Genomic DNA, 23,216 nt, shown 5'->3' on the forward strand with positions numbered 1-23,216 from the left:
AAATGTAATTCTGTGTTTGCCGGGCCAGCCACAAAAAGACTATCCTCAAAGAACTAATTTTGTTAGAACATTTTGGTAACTGCTCTGAGGCAGGAGATATGTTCCATAAGAACATTTAGTCTTTCTGTTAAAGAACTCTTACTTAGCTTTCATATCTCCTTTTCTCTTCCTGCAGAGACCATTTAATCCTTAAGAATAACCAGTTTATCCAGAAAGCACAGGATGCAGAGAAGAGGACAGCAGTGCAAAAAGAGCTGCTACAATCAACTATTGCAAGATTGAAAGGTGAATTAGAAGCATCAATACAAGAGAAGATGTCTCTGCTAGAAGAGAAAGAAAGACTTCAGAGACAGGTAGGTAGAGACAGAATTATGTTAGTTCCTGGTTGTGGTAGTCATCTTGTTTTAACATTATATTTTAAGTGCAAAAGACAAGAAAAGAAATACAACCCAGGTACAGTTTGTCTGAGTTGCCCATTAAAGAAATCCTCGGGTAGCTAATCTGTGTCTTTTAGCATGTAAAGTAGTCTGTACCAAATAGTATATACCCTTATATAGCATTAGTGAATGTTAACTAATAGTTCACACATCCTTGATAAAAGGGGTCAGATTTTAAAAATTGATTTCCCATGAAGGAATGAAACAATGTAGCTTAAGGGGGACAGCCCTGTCTTTCTGGTTAGAAAGGAGCCAGCAGAGTCTGACATGCAGACGTGTCTTTCTAATTTCAGGGCTATTTGTGAAGTCTGCTCTGCCTCAGAGACTCCCTGAGTGGCCCCTTTTCTGAGAGGATGTGCTATCTCTGCAGTGTAGGTATTAATTGACATACAGGGTATGTCTGCTATAGTAGAGCCTGTCAGCTGCTTTAACATTGACCCATTTCCTTTTTTCCCTCCTTGGGCAGGTTAATAAAACAGAGAAAGAAATAACACATGAAAAATGCAATTTGGAAAAGGAATTAGCTAAAAACAAGGTATTCCACATTTTATTTGTTATTTCACTGTATTTCATTTTCTTTTGTATCACTGCCTTCTGTATCAGCTGATCTTAATGAGGAGACGGGTTATTTTGTTGAATACCAAGATGTAGGGGAATAGAGAAAGCAAGAAGCTGGATGCAACTCAGTGCGTTCCAATCACTGCAGCATAAGGCTGCTTCTGGGGAACGTTGGCTTGTTGAGCATCTGGTGTTTGCCAGTGAGTCATCACTGCCTCTGGTCCTGTTGTTCAGTAGTTTAGCCAGGAAGTCCCCTGAGAGTGAGCTAATGGGCCTGTGGGAGGCAAAGGGATGATTGCTGTCAGTGATGTTTTCTTTAAAAAAAAAAAAAAAAAGACTTCCTAAGTACCTGTTAACACCTGCCATTTTATCAGTGAGGTACCCTTTTCTGAGTTTAAAAAAAATAGGATAGCTAGAGAAACAAATATAATTCTTATTAAAATCAAACAAAAAATATATCTAGAGCATCAAGGAGAATTAGCCTATCCCAGGCAATAAATCCAGTAACAGATGTCAACATAGTCATCAAGCCTTGACTGTTTCTTGGCTTCTGGCTCAACTAAATAGCATTTGTTTGTATGTATGTATGTATGTATGTATGTATGTATGTATGTATGTATGTATGTATGTATCTATATTTATATTTATATATACACACACACACATATTTTTTTATTTATACATTTATACACACACACACACACACACACACACACACACACACACACGCACATTTGTGTGTGTGTATGAACTTTAAAAATTGGGAACAAGAGAAAAGCTAAATTCTTAACCCAAGCTCAGATACCATTCGCCAAGCTGGCAGATGCCCCTATGGTTTAGGCACTCATATCTAGTGAACTGAAAATAGTGCACCCTCAAAATCATTGAATGAAACAAACTTCCTGTGGCAAGGACCTTACTGGTGTTAATTTGGTCTCAAATACACTTTTAAAACTTTGGAAAATTGGTCATTACTATTAAATTCAGTAGTACTTTTTGCCTAAAAGTGTTAGTGAGTGTTTCATGGCTAAGGCAAATGCTGTATGTTTGTGATATAAAAATAATGTTGTTATTTTGCTTGTCTGATTTCAATTGTCTTAATGTAGGCTGAGTGTAAGTTGATGGGACAGAAAGATACTTGCTCATTAAGAGAAGTTGTATTACGCCAAAAGATAATTCTTAGACAGTCATATTTTTTGGTCTAAATTGATATTTTTAAACTGCATGTTCTTTGTAAAGCTATGTCTTTTTGAGTCAGGTTTAATGAGTTATCATTTATATACTCTGAAATTCACCCTTTTTTCACCCTTTTTTTAGTGTATGGTTCTTTGAGTTTTGGCTACATGTAATCATGTAGCCACCACCACAATCAAAATATAGAACATTTCTAAATCTTAGAAAGTTCCCTCGTGCCCCTTTGTAATCAACCTCTTCCTCCACCCACATCCCTCAGCAACCACTAATCTATTTTTTCTGTTCCTGTAGTTATATATCTTTTCCAGAATATCATATAAATGGAATCTTACAATATGTAGCATTTTAAGTCCGGCTTCTTTGATTTAGCATGAGGTGTTTGACATCCATGTCATTGTACCATAGTTTCTATTCTAATATATGGATCACAATTTCTTTACCCATTTTCCAATTGAAGGACATTTGGGTTGTTTCCAGACTTTGGCAATTATGAATAAAGCCTTTATAAATATTTACAGACAAACATATATTTGTATTCCTCTTGGGTAAATATCAGGAGTTGGCTTCGTGGATCCTATGGTAAATATATACTTGACATAACAACAAACTACTCAACTGTTTTCCAAAGGGCCTGTATCATCTTGCATTCCCACCAATAATATATGCGTTTCAGTTTCTCTATATGTTCACCAGCACTTGGTATTGTCAGTTCTTTTAAGTTTAGCCATTCTAACTGGTGTGTAGTGATATATCATTGTGGCTATAATTTGTATTTCTCCAGTGACTAATAGTATGAGGTGTTCTTTTCAACTGCTTATTTGCCATGCACAATTTGAAGTGTCTTTTCAAGTCTTTTAATCATTTTTAATTCAGTTTGTTTTCTTACTATTAATGTGTCAGGGATTTTAAAATAGTCTCATATTAAATTTTTTGTCAGGTACATATTTTACATATATTTTCTTTCATTTTATGCTTTGTCTTTTCACATTCTTTCAAAGAGCAGAAGTTTTATATTTTAGTGAAGTTCAATTTATCAATTTTTGAAATTCTATGGACCATATTTTTATGTCATATCTAAGAAAATTTAACCTAACCTCAGATCACAAAGATTTTTTCCTTTATTTTTCTCTAGAAGTTCTATAGTTTTAGATTTTATATTAGGGCTGTGATCCTATTCAAGTTAATTTTTGTATATCATTTAAGGTACAGTTCAAGGTTCATGTTATTGTTAAATGGATGTCTGATTTTTTTAGTACCTTTTATTGAGATATAATTAATGTACCATAAATTCACCTTCTTTAAATATTCAAGGCTTTTTTAGTATTTTCACAAGTTTGTGCAAGCATCACCACTAATTCTAAAATGTTTTTATGACTCCAAAAAGGAAACCTAGTACCCATTATCAGTCACTCCCTATTCACCCTTTACCCCCAGTCCCTGGCAAAAACTATTTATCTTTCTGTCTCTGGATTTATCTATTCTGGACATTTTATACAAATAGAATCAAACAGTATGTAGCGTTTTGGATCTGGCTTTCAAGGTTTGTCCATATTGTAGCATATGTCATACTTTATTCTATGTATAGCTAATTAATATTCTATAGTGTTTATATACCACACTTCATTTCTCCATTCAGCAGTTGATAGACATTCAAGCTGTTACCACTTTTTGACTAGTAAGAATACTGCAGTGAATGTTCGTGTACAACTTTTTGATGAGCATATGTTTTTAATTTTCTTTAGTATATGGCTAAAGAAAATTACTGGGTCATGTGATAACTCTTTATCATTTTGAGAAACTGCCAGACTTTTACAAAGTGACTATACCATTTTACAATCTCTCCAGCTATACTTGAGAATTTCAGTATCTCACGTTCTCATTACATTTGTTATTATCTGTTCTTTTAAAAAAAAAAAAAGTTATCACACCAACAGCACTCACCATCTTCATAGCTCAGTTTTATCCCAGCAAAATATTTAAGAATGTTCTTGATTCCAAGATTTTCCAAGATTGGGCTCCCTACCACTTACACTTGGATATGCTTGCTTTGAAACTAAAAAAAGTCCTGAACCTACCTCAAGAGCTTTTGCTGCTTGTTTGCTTGAAATTCCACAAAAGCAAATCCCTTTGGAACTCCAGTAGACTTATAATGTGGCATACTTATACAAACAGCATTGCCACTTTTCCCAAATACTGTCAATCCAGTTGTGATTAACATTTTTGTGAAATAACTTCTATGATAAATTAGAAGCAGTATTAACTATATAAGAATTCTTAATAAGGCCAATAAATTTTGAGTTGAATATTAAGTTAAAAAGTTTATTCTACCCATCTTAGTGGATGTGAAGTATCTCACTGTCTTTTTTTTTTAATTGAGGTACAATTCATATAAAATCAGCCACTTTAAAGTGAACAATTCAGGGGTATTTAGTATATTCAGTGTTGTGCAACACCACTTCTATTTCAAAATATTTTCATCAAAACCTCCCTTCCTTTAATAACTCACTCATTCCTTTCTATCCCTAGCCTCTGACAACCACCAATGTGTATTCTGACTCTAGATTTACCTATTCTGAATATTTCATGCAGATAATCAATATGTGATGTTTTGTGTCTGACTTCTTTCACTTAACGTAATGTTTTCAAGGTGTATATATATGTATATATATATAGACTCATAACATGGGTTTGAACTGCATGGATCCAGTTATACACACATCTTTTTCAAAATACTTATACTGTTTTTCACCTGTGTTTGGGAGTCCACAGATGCTGAGGGCTGACTGTATGCATTGATCTGTACCATTTTATATAGCAGACTGGAGCATCCTTGGATTCTGTTATCCATGGGGGCCCCAGAACCAATCCCCCACAGATACAGAGGGACAACTTAAGTTTTGGGGGAGTCAAATTTATACATGAACTTTCGATTCTGCATGGAGTTGGCGCTTCTAACCACCCCCTGCGTATATACCACAGTTTGTTTATCTGTTCTTCTGTTGATGGACATTTGCATTGTTTCCACCTTTTGGCTGTGGTGATTAGTGCTACTATGAATGTATTTACATGTATTTGTTTGAGTTCCTGTTTTCAGTTCTTTGGAATATATTCCTAGGAGTGGAATTACTGGGTCATGTGGAAGGTTAAATATGTGGTTTAACTTTCTGAGGAACTACCAGTTTTCCTTGATGCTAAATTATTTTATGTTCCCACCACCAATGTACAAGACTTCCAATTTCTCCACATCCTTCTCAGCACGTTATTTTTCATTTTTTTTTATTATAGCTATCCTTGTGGGTGCGAAAGTGTTATCTCATTGTGGTTTTGATTTGCATTTCCGTAATGATTAATGATATTGATCATCTTTTTATGTGCTTATTGGCTATTTATATGTCTTCTTTGGAGAAATGTCTATTTAGATCCTTTGCCTGTATTTAAACTGAGTTATTTGTCTTTTAATTGTTAAGTTGTAAAAGTTCTTTATATATTCTGGATAGTAGACCCTTATCAGATATGATTTACAGATATTTTCTCTCATTCTATGAATTGTCTGTAAAGCTTTAGATTTTTATGAAGTTAAGTTTATCTGGTTTTTTTTCTTTGGTTGCTTGTGCTTTAGGTGTCACAATATGATAAATTGCTGCCTAATGCAAGGTCACAAAGATTTATAACTGTTTTTTATTCTGATAATTTTACAGTTTTACTTATTATAGTTAGGTCCATTTTGAGTTAATTTTATATATGATATGAGGTAGAGGTTCAACTGCATTATTTTGTCTGTGGATATCCTGTTGTCCCAGCACTATTTGTTGGAAAGCTATTCTTTCTATTGAAAAAAATCAATGAAACAGTTAATTAATTGTCAAAATCAATTAACCATAGATATATAAGCTTATATCTAGATTCTCAGTCCTATTGCATTGACCTATATGTCTGTCCTTCTGCCAGTACCACACAGTACTGTAGCTTTGTGGAAAGTTTTGAAATTGAAATGTGCAAGTCATCCAACTTTTTTTCTTTTTCCCAAGATTGTTTTGGCTATTCTGAATCCTTGCATTTCTATGACTATTAAGATTAGCTTTTCCATGTCTGCCAAAAAGGGCAGCTGAAATTTTGTATTGGATCTGTAGATCAATTTGGGGAGCATTACAATATTAATACAACATTTATATATTTTCTATATATAAAACTGTCACCTGCAAATAGAGATAGTTTTATTTTTCTGTCCAGTTTTTGCTGCCTTTTATTTCTTTTGTGTAATTGCCTTAGCTAGAACCTCCAGTACAATGTTGAAGTGGTAAGAGCAGACATTCATGTCTTGTTTCTGATCTTAGTGGGAAATTTTGTTTGTCACCATTAAGAACATGATGTTAGCCGAGGGCTTTTTATAAATATCCTTTATCTGGATGATGAAATTATCATATATTTCTGGTTTGTTGAGAATTTTTATCATGAAAATGTATTGAATTTTGTGAAATGCTTTTTCTGTGTTTAGTGAAATAATATTGTGGATTTTGTCGTTTATTCTGTTACTGTGGTATATTGCATTAATTGATTTCAAATGTTAAATCAATCTTTAATTCCTGGAATAAATTCCTCTTGGTCATGGTGCATAATCCTTTTTATATGTTGCTGGATTTGGCTTGTTGGTATTTTGTAAAGGATTTTTGTAACTATATAAATAAGTGATATCGTTCTTGTCATATCTTTGTCAGGTTTTGGTATCAAGGTAATTTTGGCCCCTTAAAATGATTTTGTAAGTGTTCTCTTTTCTTTTATTTTGGGGAATAGTTTGTGAGGGATTGATGATAATTCTTTAAATATTTGTAGAATTCACTAGCGAAGCCGTCTGGTTCTGGTTTTTCTTTGCAGGAAGTTTTTTGTTTTGTCTTATTTGATTTAACTATTATTGTTGATTTAATCTCTTTTCTTGTTATAGGTCTTGTTTAAAGAAAAGATGTTCTACTTTTTAAAAAAATCAGTTTCAGTGTTTGGGTGTTTCAGTGAACTTGTTCGTTTCATCTGTTACCTCATTTGTTGACATACAATTGTTCATAGTAGCCCCTTATCTTTATTTCTGTAAGTTCAGTAGTAATGTCCCTTCTTTCAATCCTAATGTTCGTAACTTGTGTGTTCTCTGTTTGTTTGGTTTTTTTTTTTCCCCTAGTACAGCTAACGGTTTTAATTTGGCTGCTATTTTCAAAGGACTAACTTGGTTTTACTGATTTTTTTAATTTTTCTATTCTTTATTTTTGTTCTCATTCTTATTATTTACTTCCTTCTGCTTGCTTTCGGTCTAATTTGCTTTTTTTTTTAGACTCAAGATGGAAGCTTAGATTATTTATTTGAGATAGTTCTTTTTTAATATAGGTGTCTGTAGCTTTAAAATTCCTCCTAAGCACATTGCACTAGTTGAATACTATAAGTTTTGTCATGTTGTGTTTTCATTTTATTCCTCTCAGAGTAATCTTTCATTTCCCTCGTAATTTTCTCTTTGATTCATTGATTATTTAGAATGTTAATTTTCCCATATATGTGAATTTCCAAGATGTCTTTTTATTGATTTCTAATATTATTCCATTGTAGTTGGAGAACATACTTAGTATAATCTCAGTTCTTTCAAATTTATTAAGAGTTGTTTTATGGTCTAATATATGATATAACCTGGAGAATGTTTCATGACCACTTGAGAAAGGTACGTATTTTTGCTGTTGTTGGGAGGAATGTTCTATAGATGTCTGTTAGATGTAGTTGCTTTGTAGTGAAAGTCATTTTCCCACTGACCCTCTGTCTGGTTGTACTCTCCATTATTGAAACTGATATATTGAAGTCTCCAAAAATTATTGTTGAATTGTTTATTTCTCCCTTCAATTCTATCAATTTTTACTTCAGGTATTTTGGGTCTCTCTTGTTAGATGCATATATATATATAAATGTTACATCTTCTCAAAGGATTGATCCTTTTTAAATACATAATGTTCTTTGTCTCACAGATTGTCTGAATGTCAGTTTTGTCTAATATTAGTATCGCCGCTCCAGCTCTTTTAAGGTTACTCTTAACATATTATTTCTTTTTCCATCCTTTTACTTTCAGTTCATTTGTATCTTTGGATCCAAAGTGTCTCTCTCATAAACACACATAATTGGATCTTTTAAAAATTTTATTCTGCCTAGCATTGCTTTTTAGTCAGAGTGTTTAATCCGTTTATATTTAACATTATTACTGATAGGTGGGATTTACATCTGCCACTTAACTATTTTTTTATATATCTCTTACATGCTTTTAGTTCCTCTGTATCTCCATTACAGCCTTTTGTGTAAGGTAGATATTTCTAGCGCACTATTAATTCTCTTGTCTTTTCTTTCACTATATATTTTTGATTTATAGGTAACAAAAAGTTACAAATAAAAAACACATGTTTATATATCTTTTACATGTACCTATGTCACTTCCTTTATTGATACTCTATTTCTTCATGTGGATTCCTTTGATTACCTAGCACTCTTTTATTTCAATCTAAAGAACTTCCTTTTGTGTTTAACATAAGGCATATTTTCTAAACCCACAGTGTACATCTCACCAAAGTGTGAACTCTGGTAAATTACCCCACACTATTCTGGTTGGGATTAGAGAGAATTGACATTTTAACAATATTGAATCTTCTAATGCATGAGTATGAATTATCCCTCAATTTAATTTACGTTTTTTAAAAAAATTTCATCAGTATTTTGTTATTTTCAGCATATAAGATATTGGGCTTTTTTTAGATTTATATCTAAGAATTTCATGGGTTTTGGTAGTTTTAAATGGTTCTTTTAAGAAATGTCAATTTTCTATTGTTTTTTGCTAGTTTATAGGAATACAATTGATTTGACATTGTATCCTTCAACTTTATTAAACTCACTTATTCTAGTATATTGTAGATTTTGGGGGGATTTTCAATGTAGACAGTCATGTCTAGTATAAATAGACACAGTTTTATTTTTCCATTTCCAATTTCTGGGCCTTTTATTACTTTTTAGTGCTTTATTGCACCAGCTATGGCCTCCTGTATGATGTTGCACAGAGCATGAGAGCAGATATTCTTGCCTTTTTCCCAGTCTTAGGGGAAAAACATCAGTCTTTCACCATTAGGATTGATAATAGTTGTACGATTTTTATAGATACACTTTATCAGGTAAAGATGGTTCTCTTTAATTTCTAATTTGTTGAGTTTTTATCTTGAATCAGTGTTGAATTTCGTGAAATGCTTTTTCTGCATCTAGTAAGATACTCATTTAATTTTTCTCGTGTAGTCTATTCATGTGAATTATACAAATTGATTTTGAATGTTAAACAAGCTTTGTATTACTAGGACAAACTTCACTTGGTCCTGATTAGTGATTGTTTTTATATGTTGCTGGATTTTTTTTGCTAATATTTTGTGGAAGACTTTTGCATCTAAATTCATCAACTTGAATTAATATTTAAATACCAAGTACTAGAAGGACTTTTATTTTAGTAGAAATTTTTTTAGTAAACGTGAACTATGTAATTTATAATAACCCTCCTGAAGACAACTAGAAAAGCTAAAAAAAAAAGTAAAAGGAAAGAAAAAAAATCATAAAAAAAAATCATAAAGCTATCAGGTAGAAAATCCCCAAATATAAAGGCAGGGGAATGTGTTCATAAGATATCTTCTATTTTATAGTTACAGATGTCATTTTTAAAGTAAGATAATAATTTTGGATCTGACATAGATGTATTTATCTATTTACAGATAGTAAATAACTTCCTTTTCTCCTTTTGGTTTTCACAGGAAGACATAAATGCATTAACCCAGAGCCTACAGACTCTAGAAGAAAAGAATAAGCACCTAGCAGATCAAATTACTTCTCTGGAACTTCAGCAAGAAACTTCTGATTACCATGGGGTGGGTATAAAAAGGTCAGTTTAAAGTACGAATTAATGACTGAGTTTAAAAAAAAAAATCAGAAATCAAGAGATGGATATTCTTCAGTTGTTTGTGTTTTAATAATTACCATAAGTCCTGAATAACTCAAGCTAAATATGCCAGAAATCTCTACAGCATTCACACAATAGAGGATTTAAGAAAACAAGAATTTAAGGGAGCCATTAAATATCTGCCTACACAGATAATCTATAATGCTAAAAAGGACAAATATTTCTAACGTTTAAAATTTTTTTCTTCTTCCATAAACTATTCCTTTTTAACCTTGACAGTTTCCTCCATTAAATAATCAGTAGTAGTAAGTTTGATTTCTACAAGCTATTTAACAAGGTCAGCTCATTACAGATAAATGATAGAGTTCTTAAAACATCTTTTCCAAGTAAAGAGGATTTAAAGAGATGATTAGTCTGTTAAGCAGCTAATAAGTTTCCTATGTGCTCTTGAATATTTGAAAAAAAAATCAGTTATTGCTTCTGTAACATGCAAACCTTTAAAAATTCCATAGAAGGCCCTAATGTAAGTCCATCTTAATCTGAGCTAAATTCTCTCAAACTATGTCATAAGCTGCTCATTACTTCAACTATGAAAAATTACACAGAGTAAGTATAAATCCTTTTACATTTTCATAGCTTTAGAGCCACACTGCCTAGGTTTCAGTTTTGGCTGTGATCTTGGGTATGATCCTTAGCCTCCATGAGCCTCGTTTTCTTAATCTGTTAAAATGGGGATAATAATACTATTAGTGGGTTGTTTGAGAATTAAGTTGATACATGTTGAGCATGTAGCAGAGAGCTAACATTTATTGAATTTTGGTATCTGAACTGACCCAGAAACAAAAGCTTTTAAGTTCCTATTGGAGTGACAAGATACATTAACTCTAATTCCTGGTGCTATATCAGACCAACCCTTACTCCCCTGAGATTAAAGATTCATGCATGTCTTTTGCTTGTTGGCCAGCCCTCAGCTGGGTTTATCTACCCCTCTGGAAAACCACATCTCAGTCTGCCTGATTCTTTCATGTCCCCACTGCCAGTGAACAGGTCTGTGGCCTTACTGTTACTGACTTTGACAGGTCTTGCCATTGGTTTGATCAGGGTTGGTTCTTGCCTGCAGACCACACCTCTTGATTAAGGGCTCCCAGTGATAAACCCCACCTCAACTCCAGCTCGTAGATCTGTGTCTCCACAGAGAATCTCTGACCAAGCTTACCTGGAAGCGTTTAAATTGGCTACCTTCTAGTTTACCCTCCTACTGATTTTTGGAGATACACATAGGACTATGTGTTGCGTATGTGTATCCCTCTCCTTACCCTGCCCCCTGCCTCCACACACACACAGATTTGAACTCCATAGTCCTGATTTCAACCCTTGGCTCCATTTACTATATGACCTGTGCAGGTTCTTAACCTCTATGGCCTTCATTGCCAAAGGATCCTCTCCAGATTAACCTGTTTATGCATCTGCCTTCACTCTCTCTTAATGCAACAGTAGTTACTAATCTCTATACTCCCTTGCCTAGCATAGTGCCTGATACATAATAGGTGTTTAAGAAACACTGGTTAAGTAGAACACAAAGAAGGTCATGTCTGTCTTGCCAGACTGAGAATTAAATGTCATATTGCATCTAAAGTGCCCATCACAGGACCTAGTATACAGTATCCCTGGATAAATATTATTCTCTTGTTTATTCGCATACTTCCTAAATTTAATTTTTACTATTCCAGCCTTTAATAATGGTGTAATTTAAGTCCATTACCACAAGTAGTCGTGCAGGGAACCTCAGAAAAGATCCAAATGTGGGAAGGTTGCTGTGCCTGATTTCAAGTTAACTGACTACCCTTCCCACTTTTCTTTTGGGATTTAAACATTTCAAATAGTACCAACAGACAGAAATATAGTTCTCTATACAACTAAGATGTTAATGACTTGAAATTAAACTGAATTAAATCTTAAAACCAGGATGACATTCAGTCAGTGTACACCCATGCAGGTGTCGTCAAAGTTGGTTCCATCTGCTGGGACTTATGTCATAGTAGTTATTAAATATTTTGAATTAAAAACCTTCTTACAGTCTTATAAAATAGCTTTACCAAGATGCCACTATCTGCTGGTTTTAGGTATTCTTCTAACAGCTTTGGCTAACTTTTACAACTTACCCAGATTTAAAAATGATTTTAGAAATCATTTTGTGGCTTTCTTTGGCAACCTGCCTTTCCTACCTTAAGATAATTGGGTATGTTTCATGCTTCTCCAAGGAGTAACGTCTTTGTGTTTGAGTTAAAATGTACATTCTAACCACTTCAATTTTTCTCTGTATTCTGTTTCCCAGGTGATTTTCCAGTTTATGCCTTGCTCTACATATTAATAATCTTTATAGTATGTTGCCTAGATTATTTAAGCAATGGTTAATCTGAGTTCTGCCTTTCAGAATTTAGAGTCTAAGCTATTACTCATTTAAGTGGCCTCTAATTTCTGGTCTTCCATTGATTCTCTTAAGTACGGGACCTGTTTAAATAATGTACAAACAGTAATTTAAGTTACTACCTTAATATCTACTTTCCTTTAGCAACTGGAAACAATTTTTCTTTTTTTTTTTGGTCATAAGTTTAAATAAGTGACACTGTGTCAAATATTAACACATTTTGATTTTGTGGGATAGTTGTCACTTATTGCATTAGCATTCTTTTTTATGGCGAAAAGGAAATTATTTTTTAAATGGCTTTAAAATATTAATAGAATTCCTTTATGCTTTTTCCTAAAAGAGAATTTTATTGAGAAAAGTGTCATTATTTAAAAAATTCATAGACACCTTTTAAAAGAGATGCGAACTATCTAAATTATTCCATAAAAAACCTTTCCACATTTCAAGAAGGCAAACAGTTATTTTTGAATGTTGAATATTTGTTGTAGCTGGCATATTTTAGATTAAATCTAGCTCTTTGTGTTTTATATGCTATATCTGTGTGTTACAATTGTGTTGGATTCACAATACTTGAAATAAAGTGCCCTACAAAGTGATGAGTAAAGAATAGCTATAACTGTCAGAGATAGTAAGGATTATCTTTTACATAATTTAATATCCCTACATATGTGGTTTCATCTTTATCGGCTTGCCCAAAGTTGAACATAAAACAAATGTCTAAATTCTTTGGCTTTAAATGCTTACAAAGCCCTCTATTCTGTTACTCACAGACTAAGCAAATGTAAGCCAGAAATAGTGAATTATGTCAATATTTACCAAGATTTTAAATTCCAGACTCACTGCAGATAATCTATAGTGCAGCTAGTCAGCCTGAGTGATTAAGAGTTGGTGCTCTCCGTCACATTTGCTTGTGTCTGTGATATATCCACAGTTGATTCGTGAAGATGATTTTGACGTATGGCAAATATCAATATTTCCTGTTATTAAAATATTGTGGTAGGGTGAAATTTTCCATTCAATCACTCATGTTCTTGAAGTAACAATAAGGCCCACTATTTAATCAAAGGAACTGTATTCTTATTCTGACAAAGTTTAAGGCAAAAGACATGGAAAAAATGCCATTATTAAAGGCTGTTTGAATGATGAAAATATGTAATTTCATGACATATAGAGCCTTCGGTAATATTTGTCCCAGAAAACACTGTGTTGAATGTTTGATCGGTGAGTTTCCAACAAATGTTTTTTTTCAGAGATTTTTGTAACTGTCTTTTACTGTGGTAACAAGCTGTCTGAATGGTTGTGATCATTTGTACTCCTGTTTTCTTCAAGAAGTATTTAATCCTCAAACTGTATATCTGATATAGCCACTCCACATCTAGATTGGATTGCAACTACAAAGGGATTATTAATATAATAAAAAATAGAATTAATAAGAGTAAACTGGGACTGTTAAGGCACTCATACTTTCACTAGTAGGCTCCTTACATGTTGCTTATTAGCACTATGATTGGCTGTCTTGGGAAAGACTAAGAGGCGGTATTAGCAAATAAATATGAATACTGGTTTCATTACTATAGAAATGGTAAGGGTATAAATACTTGTTTAAAAAGGAAAATGATTATTCTCTTCTCTGCCTGGAGGTACTGATACCTGTGTTTGCTTTATCAGCTTGCCCAACAGCAAGTGGAAACTGTCTTGGGAAAAATTACTGAAAGTAAAAATAAACTCGCCTATGAAAAAGGAAAACTCCAGGTATGGGATTTTATTTTCTGATTTTTATCGTCTAATTTTTTAATGTCAATTGTCAAAGTAAATATTGCTTGATTTTGAGAGGACCTAGCTCTGTCATTTACTAATTCTCACTTTGGATAAGCTTTTGGACCTCCTTAACTTTGTTACCATATTAAAACCTAGGTGATTTACATTTACATACCTATAATATACTGCTGAAACCTCAAATTGTGAAGCCAAAGGCCATTTTTTTGACTGTCCAAAGCTTTATTGTGATTGTTTTACGCATGGTCATTCACTGAGAAAGTAGAGATCCTATGTTCTCTCTCTCTTTTTTTTTTTTGGCTGAATTTTTATAACATTCCTAAAAAGAAATAACCCTAGAAATCAGGACTCTTGGGCAATAGAATAGACCTGAATAAATGGGATACTACTTTTCTGTTGCCTTTGGGTTCTATTCCCTACAGTACCCACAGAGTAGGAAGCTTGCCGCTGATGTGGCTAGGCCTGCCTTAAACCAACTCCAGTAGAATCAGTGGTACCTTGCCTTAGCTGCACGGAAGACTCAGAGTTTTAAAAACTTTTCATGCCGAGAAGTGTATGATGTCTCCTACTTACTTTGAAATAATCTTGAAAAAAGAATGGATGGATAGAGGAAATGATAGATGGATAGATATGTAAAGAGCAAGTATTCAAAAAATGTTAATGGTGGAATTTGGGTGGTGGGTGTATACACGTTCACAGTAAAATTCTTTTAATTTTTCTGTATATTTGATTTTTTTTTTTTTTTTTTTTGTAATAAAATGTTAGGAATCTTCCTATGAGAAGGCTTGTTACCCCCAAGCAATTAAATCGGACTCTCTGGAAGTAGGTCCTAGGCTTCAATACTTTTTCAAAGTTACCCACTGATTGCAGTGTGATACCATAGTTGAAGACCACTAGACTAAATGGTATGGGGTGAGGTCCAGTTATGCTTGGCAACTATAGAGCTGATTTGATAAGTAATTGCACTTGAGGCTTGCCAAAGACTTTAGCATTAACCTCATTTCATCTGCTCAAGGGTCTTACCATAGGGTTAGCAGACAAAATTGGGCCAGAAATGGCAGGCTATCTGATGGGCAGTTGATAAACCATGCTTGTGAAATAGTATGTCCAATAAAAAGATAAAGCTATTTGGTCATATGAGTTTTTAATTAATATTTTCCAGAAGCAGTGATACATTTAAATATAATCAACTGTATTTTGTGACCTTAGACAAGTTTTCATTTTCTTGAGTTTCATCGTATTGACCTATAAAATGAGGGGGTAAGCACACCTCTCTTTCTTACTTCTCAATGGGAAAGAAAGCAAACATTACAGACTGGGTATATAGATTATTACAGGCACCGAAGAGCTTTTCCTCTTTGACAGTAGTGATCCCATAGAAGCTGTGATCCATTATATTGACCTTTTAGCTTTCCCTCCAAAAAATGAAGTATATTTCTAGATATATAAGCCTTAACACCAAATTTTGCCTTCAAATCAAATACATTTTTGCCTTTAAATAGAATACAAAGTTTTATTCGTCAGTCTGATACCTTTCTTATCTTTTAGACCTTAACTGTATTAGAGGTTATCTTCGCACTCTTAAGGAAAATACATGCCTTTTTTTCTGCTCATATTCTTATAAGGGCTTAACATTTTTGGTTAAGTGTTTCATCCTTGAAAGCTGAAACACTTTGATTCACTGGTGTATGTTAAGCTAGTGTTGGCACATCCCAAAGGCATTGGCTGCATCAGCCCAGGAGAAAGTGCTCTTAAAACACATACTCTTGCAAGATAATTTGGAGGAGCTGCATATTAAATAATCAAAACAATAGGCCACAGTATGTTCTCTGTTGATTGGATTAGAATCAATTAAAAATATTACGTGTGTGAATCATGTTGGATAAAAGATTGCATTTTCAGAATTAATAATTAATATAAATACTGGCTTTTAAGTGTTACTGTATACTGTCAGAAGCTGCTGCCTCACATTCAAACATGGTTTAGATTTGATTTTCAGTGCTGCATAATATTCCATTATATAAATAGACTAACATGTATTTATCTTTTCTTCAGTCAGTGGATATTTAGGCAGTTTCCAGTTGATTCTTAACAGAATTACTGTATTGTAGGATGTATATATTTTAAATTTCACTAGAGTTTGTCAAATTTCTCCTAAAAGTAGTTGTTTTTATGAGTTAGTTTTAAACTATAACTCACATATAATTGTTTATTTATTCAACTTTTGTAATTCTGTCAATAAAAACACAGGATTCTATGTTTTCTCCTTGCATGTTAACAATATAATTATCCATATTCAAAAGAGTTTTCAAATGCTATACCACAATTTCTTTAAGTTGAAATTTATTACCCACAAAGTCTCACTGCTATATTCATGAGTCGTTAATTTGGAGTTTCCATGAGCAATAGAAACCAAATGAGTTATCTCTGTGCGTGTAAATGGATATAGCCTACTTTTAGTTGTTGAAATACCGATGTACTTCACTTGAAATAACATTCTTTGCATGATTAGGAAAACTTAAGAATTCTTTTTACAAGTTTAAGGATTTTTTTTTTTCTTTTTTTGCAAAACTAAAGACATGGGTTTCCTTTTGGAGTATATAAATATATATATATCTCATTAATGAGGCTTATTTTTATTATTGCTTTTTTTTTCCTAGATAAAAGTTAAACAGCTAGAAGAACAGCTACATTATTTTACTGAAACGTGTTCACAGAATGACCACCTACACAAGTTGAATAAGGCTCTAGAGGGCAAATATACTCAGGTGTGATTAATATCTACAAACAGATTGCTTTTTAATTGTTTTAATTCATTTTTAAGAAATTGATGCCTTTTTCCCCACCTTACCATACAGGCCCAGAAAGATGAATATTCTCTCACTTGACTCAGTTCAATAAGCATTTTTTAAACATCCACTATGTACAAGGCTCTGCTAAACCATAGAGGAATTCATAAAGTTACCTGAAGCAGGATTGGGACTTTCAACTCGCTTATGTTCTAACTGGAGACTTAGGAATGTGTTCAGTAAACTTTATTATAGAATAGAAAGTTATGTCTTTCAGAAACAAAATAGATCGTTTTATGAACATTCATAGGGAGCACATTATGACAGAAGCATCGAGAAATGCTTTCATAGAGGAAATTGTTTTTTAATTTGAGCCTTCAAACTTTTGGCAAACATGAGGAACAAGTATCTTTGATTTTTGAATTATAGGCAAACTCAGAACTCAGTACCAACAAGATATACCTGCAACAGACAGCTCACTTGAAAGCAGTATTAGTAGAGCAGGTGCTTACTTGTCAGCATGGTGGCTACTGAGATTGAAAGCCTTTTGTAGGTCACATAACATTTTAACAAATGAACAGAGAAAGATAAATAAGATACATAAAACATTTTGTGAGGAAAATAATCCAGGAATGTGTTACAGAAAGAGATTCACAAATTTACCATATATGCAGTAAAAAAAAAAAAAATTAACACTCAATATAAGCATATGTAACTTCTGTGTCTATAACATTTGTATATGTATACCCTTAGCAACTAAGGAACCAGAATGTGTCTCCAAGTGGAATACTGTTAGGGTTCTAACCATCTGATTACACTGGTAAAGTGGGCCTCATTAGATACGCTCTCCGACAGGGAATTTGATTTAAGGTCTGCTTCTTCACTAGGACATACTTTACAGTGTGATTCCTGGAACATATTTTCACATATATTTTCCTTTGTGGCTTCATATAGAACATTGTGTTTTTTCTCCTAGTAAAAGGAACACTCTTTGAAAAATAACTCTAGGTTTAGTTGATTTTATTGTTTTTAATTGGTAATGCCTCCAAGAAAAAGAAAATCTCCAGAAAGGCCTGCATCTTCAAAATTTCTTGAAAGCTATAAACCCAGTATAAGGGAAAGAACTTCATCAGTTGGTTTACCCAGTGTTACTCCAAACTCCACTCGCCATGTGACCTTTGCACCTACCCTGACTTCTGTGAGATCTTCTCAGGATCTTGGAGACTCTAGAATCTCTCTGAAGACTCTCTTGAATGCTATTAAAACTATGGAGGGAAGACTGGAAGGTAAAATAGACATTCTTGCCTCAAGACCATTAATAAATGATGAGTCACCAAATTTTCCTAAACGGGATTCGGTAAGTGAAGACTACAAATTAAATCTAAAGAAATTTCAGACTTAGACAACAATCAAGAAAAGTAGTAACATCCAGAAACATTTTTATATATTTTATATATATATATGTACATATATATGTACACACACATACATATATACATATATATACATATACATCTTATAAACACTGGTAAAATTGTAAAAACTATACAGTTGACCCTTGAACAACACAGGGGTTAGGGACGTTGACTCTCCATGCAGTCAAAAATCAGTGCATAACTTTTGATTCCCCCAAAACTTAAGTCATCCCTCAGTATCAGGCATTGGTTCCAGGATCCCTTGTAGATACCCAAATCCATGGATGCTTAGGTCCCCTATATAAAATGGCACAGGTCATTGCATACAATTGGCCCTCTGCATCCATGGACTCCCAACTATGGATCAAAAAGAATACAGATATCTATTGAAGAAAATTTGTGTATAAGTGGACCTGCACAGTTCAAACCCATGAAAGGTCAGCTGTATTCTTTCTTGTGTGCTTTTCTAGAATAAAATCTAGAACGAAAGGTTGGCATCCTTTGTACTATTCTTGAATCCTTACAGAAAAAAAATGTTAAAGTATTTTAAATGTTATAGGTGAAAAGTTTTAAGGAAGTATAATAATGTTGAGAAATATGTGGAGGAAATACACTTTTGTTGCTATTGGGAGTATAAAATAGTACAACTCCTAAGGAAAGCAATTTGGCAAAATTTACACTTCACCTTACAATTGTATTTCTAGGACTTTTTTCTACAAATATACTAGCTTGTACATATGACATGTTTATGAGGTACTTACTGAGGTATTGTTTGTTAATAGCAAAAGACTGAAAGCAACTAAAATTCTATGTGTAAGAGGCTGGTTAAATAAATCATGATGGTGAATACTGCTTGTAGATAGATATATAAATTATGACCCACACAGTTCAAACTTATGTTGTTCAAGGGTCAACTATATATACATACATAATCATTTGAAATGCATAGAATATCTCTAAAATTAATCATAATTAATTAGCATTATTTTTGAGAAAGGAGACTAGGTAGCTGGGAGATTTTGCTTTACCCTTTTGTACTTTAAGAATAAAATGAATGTGCTTCCTAATCAAAATAATTTTATGAACATTTCATTTTCAACAAAAGTAGAGAAAGAATGGTCTTTTCAGCAATTGGTGATGGAGCAATCGGATATCCACATTCTAAAACAAACAAAAAACCTTTGAGCCCTACCTCACACCATGTATAAAAATTAACTCAAAATTGATCAGAGCCCTAAATGTAAAACCTTAACTATAAAACTTCTAGAAGAAAGCATAGGTGAAAATTTTTGTGATCTTGGATTCCACAAGGATTCCTTAGATTTGACATCAAAAGCATGATCTATAAAGGAAAACAATGATAAATTGAGAGCTTATGCTCTTCAAAGACATTGTTAAGAGAATGAAGAGATAAGCTGTGGACTGGGAGAAAATATTAGTAAATCCCACGGAAAACCCTTGTTTCCAGAATGTTTTAAAAACTCAAAACTAATTAAAAAGAAAACAATTCAGTAAAAATAATGGGCAAAGTATTTGAACAGGTAGATGTATGGATGTATGGATGGTAGATAAGCCCTTAAAACGATGTTAAACATTGGTCAATAGGACAATACATATTAAATGCAAATTAAAACCACAATGAGATATTTTCATGCACCTAATAGAACGTCTGAAATTGAAAAACTGATCATACCAAGTGTTAGTGAGGATGTGGAGCACCTGGAATTCTCATTCATTGTTGAAGGGAATGTAAAATGGTAGAACCTCTTTAGAAAATAGTTTGGTAGTTTCTTTAAAAGTGAAACATATGACCCAGCCATTTTACTCCTAAGTATCTACCAAAGACAAATGAAAGCATATGTCTACACAAAGACTTGTACACAGCTGTTCACAACAGCCGTTTGTAATATCTTAAAGCTAGAAACAAATCAAGTGTCCAGCAGATGAATTGTGATTTATCCATATGATACTGTTCAGTAATAGGAAGGAATGAACTTTTGAAACATGCCAAAGATTGAATGAATCTCAGAATAATGCTCAGTGAAAGAAGCCATTCAAAAAAGTATATACAATATTATTCAATTTATGTAAAATTCTAGAAAATAAAACTATTGTGACAGAAAACAGATCAGTGATTGCCTTGGGTAGAGGTATAGGAACAAAGAGAGACAGAAGGTGATAGAGATTACAGAAAGGCTAAGGGAAGTTTGGTATTGTGGGCATGTTCATTATCTTTATTATTGTTTCAAGAGTTTATATATGTCAAAATTATACTCTTTAAATATACACAGCTTATTGTATGTCATTTATACTTCAGAGAAGTTATTTAAAAGAATGTGAAGGTATTATAAAAAGTTATGTTAAAATATTTAAAATAACATTCTTGATATGACAAAACTATGGAGATAGAGGACTAATTGGTTGTCAGTGGGCAGGGGAAGAGTTCAAAGTAGCACAAGCGAATTCTTTTGGAGCAGTTCTGTGTCTTGATGGTAGTGGTGGTCATGTAAATAATGTGGATGGGACCAAGTTACCTAATCTTACATGTGTGTACGCACACAGATGCATGAAGGTTAAAAAATGATGAAAAATGAGTAAGTTCTGTAGTTCAGTTAATGTAGTTAACAGTAATGTACCAAAGTTAATTTCCGGTTTTAATGTTGAACTTTGCAGCAATATAAGGTGTCACCATTAGAAGTAGGGTGAAGAGTACATGGGACTATGCACTATTTTTGCAACATCCTGTGAGTCTGTAATTATTTCAAAATAAAATGTTTTTGAAAAGAGTAATATTTAAAATAGTATGAAGATATCTAAAATGATTCTGTAGATATCCTAAAAGTGTTTTAGAGATATAAAATATACTTCTGATATGATGATTAGGAGTTATTCTTCTGTGACACTATTTTCTTTATACTATTTAGTACTTATCTTTGCTTTTATTCTTGCACTTACATTATATTTTCAAATTCAATGATAATCAATTTCTCCACCATTTCATGTTACATTCATTGTTTTAGCTCCCTCATCCCTTATTCTTTACTTTCATGGAGATCGACATGTATTAGGTTTGCCCATGTTTATTCACACAAATTTATTTTTGTTATGTAGTTTTCTTTAAAGGGAAAAACAGCTAATCAGTTTTTTATTTATAATAGAAGATAAACATATTTAATTCAGCATTTTAAGTTTGGTTTCTAAATTGCTGTCATATTCTAATTGTTGATTTATTGTGCTTTGGAAAAGTCATTTATCATTTTTTTTTCTACTAAGGTAAAATCCATTCTTGAAAAGAATGAAGAGGAGCTCTCACGAGCAGTGAAGTGTCGTGATGCAGCACTGAAAGAAAGTCAGAAATTGAAAGGGGACCTCGAGGCTTTGGAGGACAGGGAAAACAAGAAGGCAAGGCATCAGTCCTTTCTGAAAGTCTGTTACTGGGCTGAGGTGCTTATGAAGTCTTGCATAAGCCATGTTCCTCCATTTCTTGGTACCTTTAGTAAGAAAGAATGAGGATTAATCAGAGGAGGATTTTTTCCCTAAATAAAACTTTAAAAGAGCTTTAAAATCTTTTCCCTAAAAATACATGTTAACTCCTGATTTTTTTCAACTTCCTGTCTTAAAATAATTAAAACTCCTGATTTTTTTCTGTTGAAATACATCTGACCCTGGTAATAACTTGCCTACTTATGCCTTATTAATGGGATATTAACTGCTTTCTACTGGACCAATGCTGGACCGTGGCCTGTTAGGAACCAGGTGTCACAGCAGGAGGTGAACAGTGGGTGAGCCAGCAAAGTTTCATCTATATTTGCAGCTGCTCCCCAGTGCTAGCCTCACCGCCTCAGCTCCACTTCAGATCATCAGGTCTTAGATTCTCATAGGAGCACTGGTCCCTGGTCCAAAAAGGTGAGGGACCAACAAAATAGAAGTCACATCCCAACCCTCTCCTTGATACCAAGTGCTAGATTTTGCCTTTCTGAAGAGGCCTGTGAGTTATGTTCTTTAGCAGCTTCTACTTTCTCTTATGGTCTTTATTCCTGAGATAATTCTGATGAGTTTCAGATGTGTTGTTCTTCTGCCCCTATCATAAGATAGCTGACCAGGGCCACAGCAGGCCAGCCTGGGACCACCTCTAGACCTAAGAAGTTGTTGATCCTGATGTCTCCAGTTAATGTATGTGCTGTGACATGACAATAGTTGGGAAGCACTGCAGAGTTCTTCATAGGATCTGGGGTCTAGTTTTCTTTTTCTTAAAGTCACAATAAAACAAAATAAAAGTAAATAGACTTTAATTATTAGCATTCTACCATGCCTGGTTTCCATACTTTTTCCTAGAAATAATGAGACTCAGCAGCAGCAGAATAATCAGAAATAATCAAATATCTTTATCTGGTTTCATTTTCTATTAGGTGGGAAACTTTCAGCGACAATTGGCAGAAGCCAAAGAAGACAACTGCAAAGTTACAATCATGTTGGAGAATGTGCTGGCTTCTCACAGTAAGATGCAAGGTGCTCTGGAAAAAGTACAAATAGAGCTTGGGCGGAGGGATTCAGAGATTGCAGGCCTCAAGAAAGAAAGGTACCAGAGATTATTTTTCTGTCTTCGTACTGTATTTTTCTGTTGTGCTGTAGTAAGGAGCAATGTGCTCCTGAGTCACTTTATTTTGCTTCATT

The 23,216-nt window shown here is 33.4% G+C and overlaps 1 protein-coding gene across 14 annotated transcripts in view; it reads left to right on the top strand.

Annotated features, from left to right (window-relative positions):
• CCDC150 (coiled-coil domain containing 150) overlaps positions 1-23,216 on the top strand; it is a 65,445-nt gene that overhangs the window by 24,516 nt on the left and 17,713 nt on the right. For 12 of the 14 annotated variants that reach the window (XR_003042927.1, XR_003042925.1, XR_003042926.1 and 9 more), the window contains 8 exons: positions 176-353; positions 904-972; positions 9,989-10,102; positions 14,231-14,314; positions 16,999-17,106; positions 18,341-18,484; positions 21,816-21,944; positions 22,952-23,121. Coding sequence is in view for 11 of the 14 variants with exons in the window: in XM_015596604.2 (XP_015452090.1) it covers positions 176-353; positions 904-972; positions 9,989-10,102; positions 14,231-14,314; positions 16,999-17,106; positions 18,341-18,484; positions 21,816-21,944; positions 22,952-23,121 (996 nt within the window). In the remaining 3 variants the exon portion in view is untranslated. Of the gene's footprint in view, positions 1-175; positions 354-730; positions 809-903; positions 973-9,988; positions 10,103-14,230; positions 14,315-16,998; positions 17,107-18,340; positions 18,485-21,815; positions 21,945-22,951; positions 23,122-23,216 lie in introns of those variants that run through there. The other 2 variants (XM_025039396.1, XM_025039393.1) reach the window with 2 other exon arrangements.

This window comes from Pteropus alecto, unplaced genomic scaffold (assembly GCF_000325575.1).
Source record: "Pteropus alecto unplaced genomic scaffold, ASM32557v1 scaffold3, whole genome shotgun sequence".
Lineage (NCBI taxonomy): Eukaryota > Metazoa > Chordata > Mammalia > Chiroptera > Pteropodidae > Pteropus > Pteropus alecto.